A 21,914-nucleotide genomic window follows, 5' to 3' on the forward strand; every position below is an offset into this window, starting at 1 on the left:
GCCATTAATTTGGCTCCCACAACAGACAATTTTATGTAGTATAGTTTTTTTTTCATTAGCCTGCACATTTAAAAACTCTTAATTCAAAGTAGCAATATCAGTTAGTTTTTTGTAATCCATATATCAATGTTAAAAAAAGGAAAGTGCATATCAGCTACTTGCTATCCTTGATAGTGGCAATACTATTTTAATGCTAGATCTGCATTAAAATAATACTGGTAATGTGTTTCCTTTCCATTCAAGTAAGATCTGGACATGGTGAAAATGATCAAAATGTTAAAGAGTCAGTCCTTAATGTGCTTGAAAAAGGAAACTCTAGTTTCAACCAATTCCTTGTAGAGCCCCTGCACAGCTGTGTTGAATTTACATAGTTGATTTTAATTATTTTGGATTATTAGACATCCTCTTAGGACTCAGTGGACGTGTACCGACTGAGCATGATTGACATGTCCCTCAATATCCTGGCAGCTTTTTTGCACTTTGTAGGGTACGACGAATCACGTCTTCATCATTCTGATTAGGAGTCTGGTGTGGGTGAAAACACACGTGGATTTGCAGGACCTTAAAAATCTGTTTACACATTTTTGACAGACGGACAAACAAAACCTATATAGGACGGAAAACAAATGTTGGCAAATAGATTATTTGTGTGAAGTCATAAGTGATGCAGCTGCAGTCTTAGCAGCTGTGTCTCATAAAGGCACGTGCAGCTTTTAAGTCTTTTTGTTGTTATTGTTGATGGTGGTGGATAAGGTCACAGAAAAAAAAGAAAGTGAAATTAGAAAATATTTGATAACACAAAATTGAAAGCAGCTGCAGTACATTGAAAGAATAGTTGGGAATTGCATACCACTTTTAGATTCGAAATTGTCTTCAAAAGAGGAATTAGTTTTTTTCCCCCCCTATAGTGGATGCTAAGAAAGATTTGTAGTATTTGATTTGGTATTTTATATATAATAAGGTGAGCTGCAAAAAATCTCATCACGAAAGACAGATACAAAGAAATGTTGTTCTCTACTTTGCTTTTGTCTGATACCTCTGATAAAGCGGTTGAGTTTTGTGAAGACATATGACGGTGTACAGAACATTGCAACATTGCTAACAAAGACAGAAATGCAGCACGCATATAGTTGATTAACGTCTTTGCCTTTGCTTTATGAAGCCACAGCTAAAATCATGTCAACTTAAACAGAACGACAAGAGATCTGACCTGCTTGTGCTCCGACTCTGGTGTGTGTTGTCTTTAGTGTTGTGCTGTAACATTTGGCTGCAGTTATGAGGAATAACCAACTTTATAGTCCCCTTGTGTACACAGCATTATTAAGACTACAGAGCTCACAGAGGGACACATGAGAACATGTTGTACTCTCACACACAAACACACACACACACATACACGCCTGTGCAGACATTTCTCGCTCACACACACACACACACACACACACACACACACACACACACACACACACACACACACACACACACACACACACACACACACACACACACACACACACACAGACACAGCTTCCCCTCAGATCCCCCTCCAGTGTTAATAAGCAAGGGCTAAATCCTGTGAGCCACCCGTCCGATCACATTTATCAGTGTGCCACAGGCTGTGACCCTGACTTTCTGTGAACTGTTTGAGAGTGTTAATGTGTCCGAGTGAAAAGAAAAACCTCACACTTACTGTACTACACAGCCTAGCATATTTTTTTACCACTCTCTCGGTTGAATTCCATCTCAAATGAAGAGACTGAGATGTACTGACTTGTTTCTCTTAACAGAACTTAGCTGGGCCATTTTGGGCTGATTAGATTACGCAAACACAGACTTCTCTTTAGGCCGCATCATTCCTAAGATCCGGGTCTTTGGAAGGAAGAAGTTTTTGGATTACAAATAATTTGAAGCTGTTATGCAAAGATGTCAAAAAATACATTAGGGAACTCATATTTTGTGGAAAAAAAACAGCAATTAGCACTTCACCTGGTCCAATCTGTATCCAGACTGGTAATTGCTGTTTTAGAGGCAATATCTCTGTGATCAGTATCAGAACATGTTAAATACGAGTGCATTAAGTCAACATTTACATTTTCTAACCCATGGGACAGAACTGGGTTGCGATAACCTAACAGGCCTTTTTCACAGCAGACATTTTGACATGTCATAGTAAAAGCACACGTGTTATATTAATAACAGCTCTGTTCTGATTTATTGTCTCAGTGAGCCCTGACTAATGTGGCGGATGTTTGGATGCTGCTCAGGGGAACTGAAGTCCTTTCATCCTGAAGCATCATTGTGTGCCTCTGTTTTTTTCTTCCTTTTTCTATTGGATATTCATGTTGTCAGTAGCGACTTAACAACCAAACAATATGGTTGTAGCAAAGCATAGATTATATTCTCTGCATCCATGTGAATACTAAAATCTACGAGAGTCCCTGTGAGATAAATTGTATCACCTGCCATGTCTGTGTGGATCATACAGCGTTCGTTGTATGCAGAGAAATAATATTATATAAACAGAGCTGTGTGCACAGGATCCTAAAACAGGCAAGATCAGCTGACAGGAGAGATGGATAGGCAATTTTCACAGCAGAGACTTTTATGTGACATAGCAAGAAAAGAACAAGTGTCATTTTTAGTTTTAATAATGGCTGCTTCACTTCCGTCTTAAATCCCACATTTGTCCGACATGTCCATCTGAGCATGACAGCCCTTCAGTGCTGAGACAAGGAAGATCACATCAGTGCTTCTCCTCAACATGAGGGGAAAAAAGAAAAAAAGCATCTTCCTGTCTTCTGCTTTCTGTGGCTCTCACTCTTAAACAAAATACTCAGCAATCGTAGTCGTAGTCGTAGCTGTGCGAGCTTCATTCCTTCCCATCACTTCTCTCCAGATGATGAAAAGCAATTTCAGTTTATTGCAACACACTTATTATTATAGTTTTGGCCATCCTTTGTATCAGTAACAATAAAATTTCACTCACCAAGTTTATTGCTTAAATGTGGGAATGTGGTGTGTGTGTGATCACTGAAAAAAACAGGACATCATCAGACAGGTTGTATGAAAACCATACAACCTGGTTTACAACAGTTTGGGAAATAAATGTACCATTCACCTTTGTTTTCTCTTCCAAATAAGTCAGACAAACCTGTGTGTTTATCTGTTCATGTTTCATTGATTTTTGTTGGAAATCTTTCTAGATCTCAACTTGATGAGTAAAATGTAAAATTATAATTTCACCCACCACGCCCTTTGGCAGTGAAAAACACAGTGACTCACCCTGAGTCATCATACACTGTAACAGAGTGTAATGTTAGTTTTATTACAATGGATTCAGTTGGACTTTCTGCTCTCAGACTGGACGAGAACGTCCTGACTTCAGCTCTAGTGGTGGCTTTACAGTGTGAGCGCAGCCTGTCCTGTGACCATTCAGCCTCTCAGCTGGGGTTACTATGGCAACCCTGCTAGCAAAATGAAACTAGCATTCCTAGCATTATTTCACCATGTTCTTGTGTGTGTGTGTGTCTATGTGTGTATGTGTGTGTGTGTGTGTAATCTAATAAAGACGACCAGCGCAGAACAGAGGAACATTCCTATCTTGATGGAAGTTCCCTTCTTGTTTTATCTCATTGTCAAACACACACACTAAGACACACACACACACAATATTTGCTGTCTTCTTGCTATCAGGGCGTATGCTCAGCATCTTTATTGACACACACTGCAATCATTTCTACGGCGTGCGCATGTTTACTTATTTACAAGTTTTGTAGTGACAGAAGAAAATCTCTTATGTTTGTGTGTTTGTGTTTTTAAGGTTGTCTTCGAAATAATGATTTCATTTAAGCAGTCGTGAGAAAGAGAGAGTGGATCTGCATTTGTTAATTTGATCATTCTTAATGAGGTTTAATTTGACAGAGACATTCATGCAGTGCAAGCTGTGTTCTTGTGTGGAGTGAGGTGTGTCTGTGCAGCACCTTTGCAGAAAATGCTGGCAGAAACACTCATCACTGCATACTTCATCTCATAATATTTCAAGTTTATAAATATGATAAAATGTGGACAGTTATTCACTTTTTAAATTAAACACAAAAAGTATGTAATGGTGACATAACTTGTACACTACTTTAAACATATTTGACATTTACAGCAATACAGTGTATTATCAATAAGTTAGTATCTACTCAGACAGCCATGCAGATTTGTCATTTTGGCTTTACAGTGTATGTCAACTTAACTCTTCATTAGACATAGTGCTGAAAATTATTAGTCAATAAACTGATAAGTCAACGTGACAGAACATTATAGCAGTTTTGACAATATTTCACGTGATGATTTTCTTGCTTTTGTGTATTTAATCAAATATGTATCTGTGTTGGAGTGTAGTTCAGACAAATTAAGCACTTTAAAACATCACACTAAAAAAGAACATCCACACAGATCAGTGAAGACACCATAGCACGCATCCTCCACACAACTGTATCTCACCTGGACAAGAAAGGGAGCTGTGTGAGATTACTGTTTATTGACTACATTTCAGCGTTGAACACCATAGTTCCCTCCAGGCCCATCACAAAACTCAAAGGACCTAGGATGAAACGCTCCATTGTGCATGCGAATCCTTGGCTTCCTGATGGGCAGAGACCAGGTGGTAATGGGTAGGTGGATACACCTCTCCTGCCCTCATCTTTAAGACCTGAACACCCTACGGCTGTGTTTGGAAGCCCCTGCCGACTGCTTAGCTATTTTCAGCTCCAACACCATCAACAGGTTTGCTGACGACACAGATGTGGCGGGCCTGAGCACAGATACCTGAAGGAAGTAGATGACCTGACCCGCCGGTGTCCTCTAAGGAGCTGATCTGGGATTTTCAGAAGATGCAGAGAAGGAACTACACCTGCCCTTAATATCCACAGATCCTCTGTGGAGAGGGTGGACATCTTCAAGCACCTCGGTGTCCACACCACCGAGGGTCTGACCCGGGCGCTGCATACAGACTCAGTGGTAAGAAAGGCAAAGCAGAGACTGTTTGAGGACTGTTTAAGGAAATTCCGGGTATCCCCTTAAATACTGAGGGATTGCCGCTCCTGGACCACCAAGAGCATCTTGAAGGGGAAAATGATTAAAGATCCCAACAACCCGGATAATGACCTTTTTTTCCCTGCTGCAACTGGGAAACAGATAGCGGATACACCAGGCCAGCACTGACAGGCTGAGGAAGAGCTTCTACCCTCAGGCCACGGGGATATTAAATTTGCTTGAGACTGCCCCTCCTATACCTATACTACTCCTATTCTATTTAAACTATTTTTAATGTACCAATTGAAGGAATTGGCAAGATTACATTTCAATAGTATTGTACTTTATATGATAATATGTGACAAATAAACTTGCTTGATTGATTGATCATAGTTTTGCCCAGGGCTTATACTTAGAAGTCATGTTGGTTACCAGAATATTTTGGGAGTGTCCCCTGGGATGCTTGAGGTAATATGTCTGACTTTTTCCATGATCGTTATACTCCTTGTTATGACACACACACACACACACACACACACACACACACACACACACACACACACACACACACAAACACACATAGGCCTACAGTATGTCTCAAATAGTAGGACCGACTTTATCACATTTTCCTCATTTGCTGCGTCAGTTACAGAGAAATCAACTTAGACTTTATGATTTTCTTTTTCATCCTTCGAGCTGTTCATGTTATAATATCGTGTTTGTGCTTTTATTTGTCTTTCTTCCTCGCTGTCATTTTGTCCCTGTCCATTTCCCTCTGTGGCCTAACATGTTAGATTTTGTGTCCAGTTTGTGTCGGAGCAGCTCAGACACAAATAGATAAGAGTCATTGTTCGAGGGAACTGCTGAGTCATCTTGACCTCAGTGAACCCTAATCTGCTTTGTGTGTGTGTGTGTGTGTGTGTGTGTGTGTGTGTGTGTGTGTGTGTGTGTGTGTGTGTGTGTGTGTGTGTGTGTGTGTGTGTGTGTGTGTGTGTGTGTGTGTGTGTGTGTGTGTGTGTGTGTGTGTGTGTGTGATGTTTGTGAATGTGCAAATATTATAATATCAGTGCAGGCTTGTTTGTTTTTGCCTCTCATATGATAATGTTTACAATATTGCACACTGACATTTCTATCAGATGATTCCAGACACTTAAATTGCAGGAACCACTCAGCCTCTCAAAACCCATAAATATTAGGCAAATTTAGATTGATAGCAGATTAGAAAACAACTGCGTGGTTTGAGACGTAATTCCTGGGTGCATCCAGACAGCGAAGTGGTTGTGATGTCCTTCGTAATTTAGTGTTTTGTGACCGATGTTGGAAAGGAAATAGCAGCAGTAGTAAGAAAAGTACAGAAGTTATTTAATCATCTGTGTTAGTGTATATCAGCAATGAAACGTCAAATAAAGTTAAGTTTCTCTATCCTACTGGCACATAAACTTGCTTTTACAGACTCCGGGAAGTCTGTTGCCCGAACATCAACATCCCTCCTCAAAATATTGATGCTAGAAACAACCGGTGCTGCTTAGATAAACACAAGCCTCAAAGGTGCAGCAACACATGTATGCGGTACAGCAGACTCACTGTTCTTGGGTCATAAGAAAGATGGTAGCAGAAACTTTAAAGGCCAGGTCAAGGATGCTGGATAGTGTATGTGCAAGTACAATATGTGGTAAAAAAAACAGGCTGATCCGAACATCTTTGTGGCTTTTTAAAGTCACTCCGCTTCATTATGATGCATCTCACCATTGTCTCTAAGATATTTCACGTTTTGCTGTTGCATAGGGTAATACAGCAATAGGCAGATACGATAAAAAAAACCTTATTGCAGCTATTTAAACTTAATAATCAAACTATAGCAACTCATAACAAGATTGTCTTTCTTTGCTGTGACATAAAATGTGGAGTCTGACCGATAATTTTGTGATTTTCTTTCTTACAAGTGTTAACTAATTTATGTGCAACATTAATACACCATATTTGAGTGTTGTGAAGCATGCAGGTGCAGATTTCTAGCTGTTCCCAGATGATTATATGTCCCATTTGTGTCGCTGTGTTTTGTAACCATCAAGTGTTTCCACACTTTTTTAGTGGAAAGAAGAAGTTAAGAAATTAAGATCAAAATGGAATGGCAACAAATATCATTAAATAGTGCAAATATTTTGTTTTACTTCTTTTTGGGGGTATTTTTTGCCTTGATTTAAAAAGTTAAGACTGTGAAGTTACTGACAAGAAACAGAGAGAAAGAAAGAGAATGTATGACATGGAACAAAGGACTCAAGCCAGACAATAACCAGGGATGTTGTATTTACAGAGCAAGTCAAACGTTTGGAAACACTTTCTTATTCAAATGAATGATAAGGTGTGTCTTTCTGCTTTTCACTTATACTGTATATGATATGCATCTTAACCACTATGCCACTAATATATAATTAACAGTTGCAGAATAAATCCAGTAAGATCTCTGTCTGGTCAGACACACAAAAACTTGATACCTGACCTCGATTCTTGCAAATGTAAATTTGACTAAACTTAATTAAAATTTTCAGGACTTGGGAGGCTTTTCAAGATCACATTGTATTACAAAAGGTTAGATTGTAGATTTTTGAAATACATGTATCTGAGATATATATACTCTCTTTTGCCAAGCCCATAAAGGTTTAGAGCATTAGATTTTTATCAGGAATTGGTATTGTTTTCATGTCTTGTATCCCTAGTAGGATAATGTTATACATATATGATAACTCTGTTAGTGAGATAGATAAGTCTATATAATGTGATGATTGACCTCCTTTTCATTCTGTCTTCACAGGACATGAGGAGACATGTGATGATGACCCTCCTGGATACAGAACAGTCATATGTGGAGTCACTACGCACCCTCATACAGGTAAACACACACACACAGATCCACAGCTCATGTTCTTACATTTCTATTCTTACAAGTAACACAAACCAAACACACAGCTGTGGATTTGTATTGCTGAGGACGTGAATGACAAATGTAGGTAACCGATGTGTTATGTAATCCACTTATTGTCATTCATCCTGTAAGGTTAATCTGTTAACCCCATCACATCTCACTGTCATCAGCATTATCTGTCCCCACACACACACACACACACACACACACACACACACACACACACACACACACACACACACACACACACACACTCCCTTTTTCTACCTGTGATAACTCTGCCATGTGTAAACTGTCACCATTGACTATGTGTGGGCGAACAGCCGTGCTTTTCCTTATGCATGTGTTTCTGTGTGTTTGCGTGCATGTGTGTGTGTGGCCGCAAAGTGAATAATCCTGGGCTGTGTTCCCATGGCGACACAGGGAAAAGAAGTAAGTGTTACCACGGTGACTGCAGTGAAAGTGCAGATCCCTCAAGGAGGAGGGTATCAGATGTGATTCAGCTGAGACAGCTCTGCAGTATCACTGTCCAAAGTTGAGATCTGGGTTTGAAATGAGCTATTTGCACTTTTTTTTTGTTGGACCCAGGAAGACTTGTATGAATGACTATATTTAATTTTCGCTATGCAACTAAGTCCGCTGAGGTTGGACATTTATAAAGATCGAAATAAAACATCAGTCAGTATCAAGTCAGGTACAGTAGAAACATATCTGTCAAAAGGTGGACGCCACGTTTTATTAGGTCTGTTACAAATGTGTATTTGTGAATCATCAAGTCGCACAGTATGTGGCTCATGATGACCTACATAGCTTTTACACATCTTCCACTCTCTTTCTCACCTTCCTGACACGCTCCTCTCTGTGCTGTACTATAGAATACTTTCACTAATAAGCAGTAATACATGTTAGTGCACAATTCATGCCAGCAGAAGCTTAAACATTTCCAGTAAGTTCCCCAACTTTCCTGCACGATTTGATTCAGGAAGATAATTTTTTATTTATGTGTCACCTCATCACATGTCCACCCACAAAATGACAGAAATACTGCAGCAATAGATAAAAAAAAAAAAGAAGAGGAGCTGCCCCGCTATAACTGATTGGTCAAATAATGTGTAATTAGCTTTGTTGTCCACTAAGATTTTTTTTTTTTTAGTCATTCAGAGTATTTTTTTAGTGAATGAGAAAGTAATCACATGACTGGCATCACAGCGATATTTGACTAGAAGCCTCAGTCTTTAGTAAGCATTTGCTGATAAAATATACTTCTTACATGATTTGTTTGACAATCTGTGACGACTGGTTAGTAAAAAAATGTCTTAAGTCTCGTGATCGTGCTGTATGTGGATCCATCTGTATAAAAAGTAGAAACTGAAGCTTACTTGTTTGATATAGTTAGCAGTCCCAGTTTCAGGCCTCTTATGTAATGTATCTTGTTTCCAAGTAAAAATTTGTTGAAGAATGTATGAAATTAACTACGATAGCTTTAAAAAGATCCTAAAAACCCCTCTTTGTTACAACTTTCTTCAGTACTGGTATTTTAACCAACAGATTGGTTTAGTCATCAAATTAAATGTGTCACGAAGTCAGTGCCTGACTGGACTTTACAGCTCCTGAGGCGTCGGTCACATCTGTTATGCTCTATTTTAGTGAGTAAATTGAGTCTCCAACTATTCCCTCAAGTTTAATGGATTAAGGGTGGAGTGTGTCAGAGTCAGTCATGTTATTGTGTGTAGGGGGGGTACCTTGAGATCCAAGTAAAAAAAGCAGAAAAAGATTAAAAACAGGAAAATAATTGGAAATTGAATTAGGAGAAGGAAGAAAGGAAAAGCAGAAGGGCAACGGAATAAAATTATATGCATCCAATTTTTAAAAAATGTTAACAACTTTGAATCCAGCTTTATCCGTTTGTCATGAGTTTCATCAACAAGGATAATGCGGCATTCACGTCATATCATTCAGAGCAGCTGAGTGGGAAAAAAACACTCACGTCATCATCAGACTTGTAGTTTTAAATTGGACACATCCCAGCTATGATATCTCCCACCTGGTGAAAAACACTACAGATATTGGGAACATGGCTGTAAGATCTCCATCGCTGCAGTTACATCTAAAAAAAATCAAATATCAACACTTGAATAATTGATTCAGCTAATTTTAAAGGAGCTGTTTGTCTGTGTTTGGCTTCACTAACGAATCACTACAGATACAGACAACAAAAGCAGCTAATTAAGACTCTTTATCTGGTATGACTGTCATATTATCTGCTTAAGCCAGAATGAAAACATAGCAAAATAGAGTAAATTTAAATACTGACCCCAAAACAGGTATATGCATGTGAGTGAATGGATGAATAAGTAGAATAAACAGGGTACAGTTTCTCCTTTTAAACTGAGACACCAAATTTCGTTGTGTGTTAACATGCAGTTACGATAAAGGCATCCTATTCTATTCTATCCGAATTGGCAGCGTGTCTCTTTATATTACTAATAATTAAAAGCAGACAGATCCAGACACAAGGCGCAGCTGCAGTCTTTTGAGCTCGGTGAATAGAAAATGACCTTCTGTTTAACAGAGGGAGAATAACCAGACCTTGCATCTGCTGTGTGCTGCTCAGTGTGTGTACAGTATGTCTGTGAGACAACTTATTCTGATTGATTTCAAATAAAGTTTCAACACTAATTATTATAAGAATCAGTATTTGGTTTGTCAAACATTGAAGTGCCTTTTTGTTTTTAGGATATTTTTTTGTAGTATTGTTGAATTAGAGGGAGAGAGAGTGATGGATGGATGCATATATGGATAATTAAAGACATGTACCAAGTTGACCTGCTCACCCAGTGTGCCCTGATGGTGGTTTGTGGGTGGATGTGTGTGGTGATGAAATACAGATTAAAGAAACTCCTAACAAAGCCTATGAGGCACTTTGTGGGTGTGTGTTAGTGTCAAAGAGCGAGTCGGACACATACAAACACAGAGAGGCCGATAAAATACATCAGAGGAGTTGAACAGCATTTTTTGTGCAAAATTTGCTGCTAGCACTCGCATACAAATTACGTGTGTGTTTGTGTGTGTGACGAATCTGACAAAACTGTGGGCTCACTCAGGAAATAGGGTGAAACTAAGTAAAGTATAAACACGTTGTTGTGTGTGTGTGTGTGTGTGTGTGTGTGTGTGTGTGTGTGTATGTGTATGTGTATGTGTATGTGTATGTGTATGTGTGTGTGTGGTGGGAGGATGCTTAGCAACAAAATATTCAAAGGCATTTTCTAACAATATTAACATTCTTCATTCTTGTAGCCCTGGAGTGAAGCAGCAGCAGTGGAGGGAAAAAAGGACAGGGTTCATCCTTCCATCGTTGCACTAATTAACTCATTAACAGGCACTGTCATTAAATATATTAGAAGTAAGGTCCATGTTGTTTTTCCCAGTGTCTTGTTAAGATCGTTTTTATGACTCTATTTTCTTATTTACTCCTTTACTTTTCCTCTTCGTGACTTGGCTGCTGTAACAGTAATTTTCCATTGAGATTAATTTAGATTTAATTCAATTAATACTTCCCCAGAAAATGCATCACCCTTCTGTCTTATAAAATATTAATTGAGAGACATGCTTATCACAAGATGTTTGTTAAGGCTGTATTTCCCACGATGTTGCAAAATGGAGGGAAAGTTATATTTAGCTTTGCGGTATTTCCAATCTTTACAAATTATTTTGAGTATCAGGATTATCAGTTTCCACTAGAAGAGGAAAATTAAAGTAGACATTTGAATATATAAACAGAGCCTATGTAGTTCCAGGTCAAATTGATTTCATTAATGAGGGAAGTGCATATCAATAATAATATTCAAGTATTAAATGTAATTCTCTGACGTATTAAAAGGATCTTGGTATTTTGCATAATAACTGGTATTAAATGGTCCGTTATTAAATGGTTGTTCTGTTCCTTTAGGGCTACATGCGTCCTCTCAAACAGCCGGACAGCGGCTCCATAGTGGACCCGCTGCTGGTGGATGAAATGTTCTACCAGATCCCTGAGATCCTGGAGCACCACGAGCACTTCCTGGAGCAGGTCGTAGGCTGCGTCAGCCAATGGCACGACAGGCAGACCGTTGGACACCTCCTCATCCAGTCGGTGAGTAGAGCGGACAGTAAAGGATATCTGTCCACTTCCTCTGTTTAAAAAAAAAATTGGAGACATAGAACTCTTGCTCATATTAAAAAGATGATATAGCACTTTTGCCCAGGACAAATTTCCCAGGGGACATTAAAGTTGATCTAATCTCATCTAATAAAACATTGCCAAAATAAATTACTTCAGGGAATCTGGCTTCTTTAATCCCCATACACTTAATTACAGATACCTCTCATTTTCATGATGTTTACACTTTACTGTGAAAAGCCAACTTTAACACAGTCACTTGAATCCCTCTAAACACACGGCATGGCTTAAGAGATTTCATTGTGATCTCCTCTTTGTGCTGTGAGCATGCATTCAGCACATGTTAGCATTGTTAGCCTCTGTATGTGACATGTAGGCTGAGAGTGTGAGATAGTTAACCTCTCTGAACCGCCTTTGTCATGGAAACAATAAGGCTGTGATGAATGAGAGAGTCGTGGGCATGTCCTAACTTCTGTGTTATGTGACGACAGTCTGGAGCACAGCAGAACATCCTCAAGTGAGAATCAATCAGTAACTGAAAGACGCAAGCTCAGAAATACAAAGAAAAAAGTCATGTTTAGAATTAAAGGCTCTGTACTTCCTAACCATTGATACAGCGGCAAACCATAAAGGCCTCATTATTGACCCAGATGAAGACAATGTGATGTCCAGAAGTTCTTATAGGGTTTAATAGCACTCGTTTTCACATTTCAAGGTATTTTCTCAACATGCTTTAGGGCGATCTAATTTCTAAAACAACTTTAAACTCAACTGTGCTGCAGCAGTAAAGAAACTTGCCATCACATGTGTAAATTTATCTCACTATAGACTTGAGCTTGAATGAATAAACAATCTTTAAAAAGCATTATTGACTGCAGGGCCGAGTGAGGGGAAGCTCTTTTATTGAGGAGATACTCTATAGTTGGCAGCACTAGTTTCATATGTTGTTTTCCCGCTGACCCTGTGGTGACCCATTTGAAATTTCCCATGACCCAAGGGTGGCTCGAAACCTAGACGTTGAAAACCATGTGCTCTGAAACGTCAGTCGCAGGCTAAATGTCAGGCTTTGAAAGAAAAGAGCTGAGATCATTGCTGACAGTTTTTCACAGACTTTGAACAAACATTCAGGCAGAAATTTGTTGCAGAAGACACCAGTTTCTTCATATAGAGACCAATAGATCAGAAGGCAGTGTGGTCACAGGTTTTGTAAAGATGTTGTATTTAAGTTTATGTTCTGCTTGTTCAACAGTTGCTTAGTAAATTGCTCATACCATCTCCCTTACTACCATATTTTGTTGCACTTACAGAAGCCAGCAGTTTCCCACTGAATTCACTGCTGTATTCACATATGGGCTCAATCAGACATTACATGGACTGTGTACTGGGGAGCCTCCAGAGTAAAGTCCTTCTAATGTCAGGTCCGACTGATTCTGGCATTTGCGTTTACACATACAGCTTCTCCAGGTAATGACTGGAAAGACTGATTAAGTTTAAGAGTTGTAGTGCACATGTGAAAGGGGCTTTGTTGACTGGACAACCCCTCATTCTCTTGCTATGCTAATGCCATTGTTATCACTCTCATTCCCCCACTGCTGCTGAATCAAACTGTTTCACAAACTCTCACTGCAGTTTTTCAAAGGACGAAGAGAGAAACCTTTAGCTGAGGTTTTAGTTGAGGCAAAGAAAGTATACACACACACACACAAAAAGCATTACAAAATTGAATAACCTAATTTTTAACCCTTCATAATCAAGAGGTTTCACCGATTCATGGTTCTGTATAATGCAATATGCTGCTATAGGTTAAAGACAAAATAAGAATATACAAATAGTACGACATAACTAAACATATTTACAGTATTTACAAGCAAAAAGGTGAGAATGTAGTTTTTCTCTTATTGCAGTCAGTCCTCCGCAGAGCTTACATTGAGTTACCCTCCCCCAACACCCTCCTCCCCCCTTCTTTCCTCCCGCTGCAGTTCTTAAAGCTGCAGCAGCTGCTGTGTGCTTCAGGCCTCGTTGGCGCAGTAGGCAGCGCGTCAGTCTCATAATCTGAAGGTCGTGAGTTCGAGCCTCACACGGGGCAGAGTGTTTTGTTCAGGTCTTGTCTGTGTAAAGTGGCGGATAAATATGCAGACATGCTGTGTCATTGCTGTCCAGTTAGTGGGAAATGTCTGTGTCTCTCTGCTGATCACAGCTTTCTATCACAAGCTGCTCCAAATCTCTGGAATATATCACAATAGAAGCATTTGATGAACATAATTTGACATATATAAATCATAAATCTGTCCTCTTTTCTTGCACTCTGTGCTGTTATGAGACATAGTTTTAAGACTGAGATTCTCTCACTCGCAAACAGATATGTAATCTTATTTGCAGGTCTTCATGCATCTGGTAAAAGACTAACAGTATAGTAGTGTCTATATTTTAATGGAGACTCGACTGATACGCATATTAATTAAGTATTTAATTGAAGTCAGCGCTTCAAAATATGTCGCAGGATTGTTCTGGCTGTATTATGACAATTTTAGACTCTACTAGTATGCTTCATTAAGTCTCTTTCCCAGACAAGGATGCAGTTTTCTAAATTTAGATTAGACACTTTTGAAAGTGTGTCCCTGATTTTGATACACTGATGCAAACTGTATATTGTTCCCATTGGTGAAAAAAAAATTGTAGTTTTTAAGTAGTTTCAATAGGTCTGGTTTATTGACTTTATTTTAATTTATTTTTAAGATGCAACCTATAGATGCTGATAGACTTTGTCAGTGGTAGTACAGTTAAGTCTTGGACGTTGTTTTCACAATCCAGCTACCTTTATCAAGATGGAGACAGGCATCCAAAGTTCAAGGTTCGCTTTTTTCATCTCTAATTATATATAATGCTCCTGTTGTAATCAACCAACAATAACGTAAGAAAACAGTAAAACGTGTGTGACTTCAGAAATACTGGAAACTAAGCTAAACTGTCAAATTAAACCATACAAGCACACAATCAGTTCAGTTTTTTTAAATACCAGACAAAGTAGAAGGTTTCAGAGACATCAAACAATATTACATCTTTCAAAACTATTTTAAAAAATAAATCAGTGCAACAAGTTATTCACATTGTATTTGGGATCGCTCTCAACAATGTTTTCCTTGGAAGTAATTAAAGTTAAGGAGTAGATCAGTCACCACCATGATTCCTTTGGCAACTATATACAGTTTAGCTAGAAAAATCCTTAACAGAGCTTCTGATAAAGAGCATTTAAGTTCCTCCCCAGATGTTTTGTTTTGTTTTTTGTCACTGCGCAGTGACCGAGAAGAGGGAGAGTAAAGACAGGAGAGGACACTGGGAGATGGATGATAAGAGAAGGGAAAGAGAAAGACTGGGATGAGGAACAGAAAAGGGTCAGCTCATTTTATAAAAGGGGTAGAAAGCTGCTGATTCTCTGACGTTAAAGAAGGTGCCACGTTGTCTGTTACGTCTGTTAACACTCTCTCTCTCTCTATCTCTCTGTTTCCTTTCTTTTTTTTTGAGTTATCAAATCGCTCTCTGTCGCCTCCCCTCTTTTTGTGAAAAGAAAGCAGGTCGGGTTGATTCATCTGTATGTATGTGTGTGTTTGTGTTTGTTTGAGAGAAAGAAAAACCGATAGACAGAAAGACTCTTTTCTAATGGCGGCCAAAAATAATTGAACACCCCTAACACCAAAAGTTCTTTTTTGCGGTTATGATTTAATTACACTGCGACAAAAACAAGGGCTGAATGGTAGCTGCTGAGCACACATAATTAGCTTAGGGTGAACCAAAATAGAGACGCAGCTCTAGCTTTTTATTATTTGTAATATTTGTTTTCTCTGATGGTTTATCCAAGTGGCACAATGTACCTGAGGAATATCCATCCTGCAGCAGGTGAACAATATTATTGTGTGTTGGTAGAAAGTAAATAAGTTACAGATCTTCTTGTATTCATACTTCTCCTTAACGTCTCTTCTTAACCAAATTTGACCTGGATTGGTTCAGCAGAAACCTTAAAGATACACACAAGATGTACAATCACATACAATTATACACATAAGACCTTTAATACCTTCTTTTCTCCAGTTCTCCAAAGAGACTCTTGCCAATATGTACTCAGCCTACATTGACAACTTTCTCAACGCAAAAGATGCTGTGAGGATTGCAAAGGAGGCCAAACCAGCATTTCACAAGTTTCTGGAGGTGAGTGTTGTGTCAGTTTCCTGTAATCTCGGAGCAGCTGTTCTGATGTGTTTATTTGAAAAGTGTAAACCATAATGTTTTACTTGACTTGTTGGAAAGGCATTTAACCTAGCTTTTTAGAATTTCCTAAGAAGAGTTTGTCCACTTTATACTCAGTTTGGTATTGTTCCTCGTGTTTGTTCATGCTGGTATTCCTAGAGGTGTTTGATTGTTCTTGCACTACACTCACAGGACTCCATGATCATTCTTATGACTCCTGAGTTGTGTGCTTGGCTATGAATGTTTCTTCAAAATGTATACTAAGTGATTTTATAATCTTGGATCAAAATGGAAATACATTTACCTATCAAAATCAGATCAGGTTTTCCACCTAATGATGTAATTCCTGATCCAGATGGTATCAGATTTTATGTAAGAACATGTTTTCGTCCTCTGCTTTTTAGCTCTGGTGGATCTAAAGTGTTCTCATGAGACACAGATTTTAGATTTCAGGACTTATTTTTGTTATATCTTCTGGGTCGATTCTGTTCCTGGAGCTGTATGTGTAAGTATAAATTATTGTCCATGAGATGTTCTACAAGTCCTCTCATTAAACCAACTCAACTGGATAATTCGACTTAAAAACCTGGGGATGTTTTGGCACTATGTCCAGTTGAATTTGGTAGACCGCTGTTGTATACTTTGATACTGCGGTTTGCCACCAGAAATACATGTATGGGAAAAACTGCACAAGTTGGCTGCACAGGCAAGAGTGCAGATGCAGAAATGTAATCAGACACCACAAAAAAATCTGTCATGTCCTCTTCCTGCTCTCAGTTTACCACCACAGAGAGCTTCACGCCAGGCAGGGTTTTCACAGTGAAACCGCTGCGCCATCTTGTGGTGGAGAATTGAAGCGCAACGCTGACCTGATTTCATCCATCATCTTGGGCTCACTGAAGTCTTAGTAATTTTTTCTCACCCTCTCAAATCCATGCCCTATCTCCATCTTTATTTTTCCTTTTGTGCCAACAGCAAAACATGCGTGAGAACAAGGAGAAGCAAGCTCTGGGTGATCTGATGATTAAGCCGGTCCAGAGGATTCCTCGATATGAGCTGCTGGTTAAGGTGAATGATCACAAAAGATAACCGCCTTCTTTCTGTGTACTGTAAGAAGCTAATGTAAAAGTGTGTGTATGTGTGTGTTGTGTGTAGGACCTGCTCAAGCATACTTCAGAGGACCACCCGGACCACTGTTTGCTGCTAGACGCCCAGAGGAACATCAAGCGATTGGCTGAGAAGATCAATAAGGGCCGTCGCTCTGCTGAGGAGGCGGAGAGGGAGGCCAGAGTTATCCAGGAGATCGAGGCACATATAGAGGGCGTCGAACATGTGAGATACTAATAATATTATAAATTCATGAGGATAAATTTCTGTTTGTAGCAGCTGCTAACTAATTTTAATTGTGGAGTACATTTGATTGATGTGCGACAGAAGAAACATGAACTTTCAGAAAAGTTCCTGTTTTCCAATGCTTGAAGCTTTTTTATGCAGCTATGATATTTAAATTTCATTCAGAAAGGGTGAGATTATGGTATTATTTACAGGCATGTTTGTGGACTTAAGTGATAATTACCCTTCCCTGTGTTTGTTTATGTTAGATTTTGAACCCCCAGAGGAAGTTTCTGAGACAGGAAATTGTCATGGAGGCGGTAAGAATTTTTTTTTTTTAATTGACTGGTTTCATCCTTTGGAAAATATGAAACATTATCATGTAAAAATCCCTCACTCTTTGCTAATATTGTATTGTAACTGTCATTATTGCCAAGTTATGACTTGCTGAAGTTCTTCCTCTCTCTGTCTGTCCATCTGTAGAAGACAGTTGGTGGGAAGAAGGACCGTTCGCTCTTCCTCTTCAGTGATCTGATTATCTGCACCACTCTCAAGAGGAAGTCTGGCTCATTAAGACGCAGCTCCATGAGCCTGTATGCAGTCCGCTGACTCACAAACATAAACACAATTAAGAGGGCATGGGGGGACATGCACAAACACAGATATTGTCAATATTATAAAAACCATGCTGCCCCCTGGTGTTGAACAGTGGATATACAGATTCTTTGATTTTTTTTTTTTTTGCCTTCGTCTGTCTTTCTCACTCTCAGATACTCTGCTGCAAGTATGATTGATACGTCCAGTAAATACAAGTTCCTGTGGAAGCTTCCTCTAGAGGACGTGGAGGTGGTGAAAAGTAAGGCTTCTTCTTGAGACCCCTGTTTTGTTTGAATGTAGTTAAACAGATATGATCTAACATGTCAACTGATTCATCAGCATCATAAATGTGCAGTTTGTTTGTTTTTTATTATTGCAGTTCTTTAACTGTGAAATATGGAGAAAAAAGTTTTAGGGAAAGTGTTTCTCTGACTGATTGTCCTTTTCTGAGCCAGGCTCCGCTCAGGCAAATAACAAGGAGAGCATCCAGAAGATGATTAGCCGATTAGACGAAGATCTCAGCACACTGGGTCAGATCAGCAAACTGTCCGAGACCATCAGCTTTCCACACCAGGTACTGCAAACCAACACACACACACACACACACACACACACACACACACACACACACACACACACACACACACACACACACACACACACACACATATACACATCCACACACACACGCACATTCACAGACTTATATTCTTTATCATGTCTGTAAATGATAAATCACAATTGTGAGAGTCTAATAAATTGTTTTCCCCTTTTATTTGTTGATAGTCATGATGATCTGATGATCAGCACTTCCTTTATTTTTAAATGTTGCTCTCTTATATCAATATGTCATTAATTTTCAATATGTTGTATAATAATTTTCGTACTTCCTTGGCCAGTTGTTAATACTCCTTCCCTGTACAGGTACAACAAGAGCCACTAGAACAATTTTACATTTGTGTATGTGTTCTTTTTCTCTTCTTTTCATACCTCCATCTTTCTCAGTCCCTAGATGATGCGATAAAGGATCTGATGGCGTCGGTGCACAGGGAGCTGTCAGAGAAGCAGTCTTTGGCCTTCAGTATGACCTTCCTGCCCACCAAACTGGAGTTTACCACAGTCTCCGCTGAGAGCACCTTTATCTTCGAATTCAGCTCTCCTGACACTCGCTCCAACTTTGAACAGGCCTTTGAGGAAGCCAAGAAGAAGCTAGGTCAGTGAAAAAGCTTTATAAAGTCAGACAAAACCTATTTATTGTACTGTAGCGGGCTATTAATACGACAGAAGTAGGACTATCATGGGGATGCAATGGTTTCATTTTAACATCTGAGCACTGTTGCATTTATTATAATAAAAAAATGTGTGTTTCATTTAAATTTTTCCTTTTGTGTTTTAGCTATGAATAAGGACCAATGGGACCCCGAGTTTCTGAAGGCCATTCCTATTATGAAGACACGCAGTGGAATGCAGGTGAGAGCATCTACTGAATATAAAGTGTGTGGGGTGGCTGTGTCTCAGGAGGTAGAGCGGTCGTCCTCCAATTGGAAGATTGGCGGTTCGATTCCCAGCTCCTCCAGTCTACATGTCGATGTGTCCTTGGGCACTTAACCCCTAATTGCTCCCGTTGCTGTGCCAACGGTGTATGAATGCGAGTGAATGGTTAGCTTCCTCCTGATGTGCAGGTTGGCACCCTGCGTGGTAGCTGCCTGCCATCAGTGTATGAATATGTGTGAATGGGGTGAATGAGTTGTAGTGTAAAGCGCTTTGAGTGGTTGAAAAGACTAGAAAGGCGCTATATAAGTACAGTCCATTTACCATTTATATGTGAATGTGAAAGTGATTTATGTCTGTTGACTTCATACATGTAGACAGGTAGAAATACTTTTTCATAACAGTCATATGAAAGTGATCTCATGTATTATTTTTTATGTCTACAGTTTTCATGCGCCTCTCCCAGTCACAGCTGCCCTGATAGTGGCTGTGAGGTGTGGGTGTGTAACAGTGATGGATACGTGGGACAGGTGAGAAAATATACTTTCTAAACTACAGGTCAGTCAGTACGTAGATGACAGGCTACTAGATTATTCCACGTGCTCTCTGCTGGAGGTGAGAACAGTTTAACTGATTTGATGATGTGTCTTCACCAGGTGTGTCTGTTGAACATCAAAGATGAGCCCACAGTGGAGGCCTGTATCGCTGTCTGCTCAGCGAGGATCATCTGTATTGCTGCTGTACCAGGACTGAAGGGGAGGTCAGTGTACACTCTCACACACACACACACACACACACACACACACACACACACACACACACACACACACACACACACACACACACACACACACACAATTACTGCACATCTCAAGTCTCAACAAATGAAAACAAAACTTGAACAGAAATAGTTGTAGGCTATAGACTAGTAGCTACCTTGACAAATAATCATTTTCATCTGTGAAAAAATGATCCAAGGCAGTCCATAATAGGTTTGTGAAAAGTGACGTGGCCAATCCATTTATGCCACATGACCTTCATCACTACATCTTTCAACTTATTTTTGCAATGTGCTCCAACTCTTTTTTTCTCATCAGTGAAAGATCCTTTTTTTTTTAAGCATCCAAATCTATAACAAGCCAATCAGGAAAATTAGCTTTCAGTGTTTGTTTCTCACTCTTCGAATATGAATGAACAGCCTGCCTTTTAACTCTACAGTCAGTGTGTGATTTATTTTGTGCGCAGCTCAAACATCAAACATTCGTTTCAGATTATTAAATATCCCCCTGTAGTGTGACCTGACTGATTCATTAACTCTATTCCTGACCTCCCCAATGTGCCATTAACCAATCTCTCTTCATCTCGTAGGGACCGTGGATCAGAGTCCGCCCCTCCCCCCGCAGCACCTGGCCACACCCAGCAGCAGCTGCATATATCTATCTCTCACTCATCACTAGAGCTGACAGAGCAACCCACGGGTTAGTCCTCAAAGTCTGCTTGTAATCTGCTATACAAACACTTGTCTCGATTCAGTTGTTTGTATTCTACCTGTATGTACTGCGGTTTCAGTCATGAATGAAAATCACAGCATATATGTATACTAATCAATTGATCATCTCCAGGACCAGGGGCAGAGCTCGTCCCATTTGACAGCGATGATACTGATGATGAGGATTCACCCAGCCCTTCTTCTACCCTACAGAGTCAGGCCAGTCACTCCACCATATCATCCAGCTATGGCAGTGAGTAAAAACAATTGTATGATGTATACTCTCAGTCCCGTGCTCCCCTTGCTGTCTCTCTCAAGCCCTCACACCCTCTTTCATCTCTTCCCAAAGATGACGAGGGCCCAGGCTCAAAAGACATGGCTACAGAGACTACCAGCAGCGAGGAGGAGCAGGAGTTCCCAGTGGCAAGTTCCTATGGTCCTCCGGGAATGTTAGGGGTTGATGGAGGAGGCCGTGCCCATCCAGAGAGCCCCATGGATGGTCGCGCCATGCGCCGCTCCTCCCGGGGCTCGTTCACCAGGGCAAGCCTGGAGGACCTGCTCAGCATCGACCCCGAGGCCTACCAGAGCTCTGTGTGGCTTGGCACAGAGGATGGATGGTGTGTGGTTTTGTAAATGAATCCCACACAATCACACTCATG

The 21,914-nt window shown here is 39.8% G+C and overlaps 1 protein-coding gene and 1 non-coding gene across 2 annotated transcripts in view; both read left to right on the forward strand.

Moving 5' to 3' along the window:
- LOC133979942 (rho guanine nucleotide exchange factor 17-like) overlaps positions 1 to 21,914 on the forward strand; it is a 68,845-nt gene that overhangs the window by 40,395 nt on the left and 6,536 nt on the right. The window contains exons 2-17 of the mRNA XM_062418484.1: positions 7,835 to 7,912; positions 11,895 to 12,077; positions 16,191 to 16,307; positions 17,322 to 17,414; positions 17,502 to 17,678; positions 17,948 to 17,998; positions 18,162 to 18,271; positions 18,449 to 18,534; positions 18,731 to 18,849; positions 19,281 to 19,488; positions 19,672 to 19,745; positions 20,213 to 20,296; positions 20,423 to 20,526; positions 21,135 to 21,244; positions 21,389 to 21,508; positions 21,605 to 21,872. Of these exons, the coding sequence (XP_062274468.1) occupies positions 7,835 to 7,912; positions 11,895 to 12,077; positions 16,191 to 16,307; positions 17,322 to 17,414; positions 17,502 to 17,678; positions 17,948 to 17,998; positions 18,162 to 18,271; positions 18,449 to 18,534; positions 18,731 to 18,849; positions 19,281 to 19,488; positions 19,672 to 19,745; positions 20,213 to 20,296; positions 20,423 to 20,526; positions 21,135 to 21,244; positions 21,389 to 21,508; positions 21,605 to 21,872 (1,982 nt within the window). The remainder of the gene's footprint in view (positions 1 to 7,834; positions 7,913 to 11,894; positions 12,078 to 16,190; positions 16,308 to 17,321; positions 17,415 to 17,501; positions 17,679 to 17,947; positions 17,999 to 18,161; positions 18,272 to 18,448; positions 18,535 to 18,730; positions 18,850 to 19,280; positions 19,489 to 19,671; positions 19,746 to 20,212; positions 20,297 to 20,422; positions 20,527 to 21,134; positions 21,245 to 21,388; positions 21,509 to 21,604; positions 21,873 to 21,914) is intronic.
- trnam-cau (transfer RNA methionine (anticodon CAU)) lies at positions 14,118 to 14,190 on the forward strand. Its single transcript has one exon. It is a non-coding gene; the product is annotated as a tRNA-Met (tRNA).

The sequence above is a fragment of the Scomber scombrus genome, chromosome 5 (assembly GCF_963691925.1).
Source record: "Scomber scombrus chromosome 5, fScoSco1.1, whole genome shotgun sequence".
In the NCBI taxonomy this organism is placed as follows: Eukaryota; Metazoa; Chordata; class Actinopteri; order Scombriformes; family Scombridae; genus Scomber; species Scomber scombrus.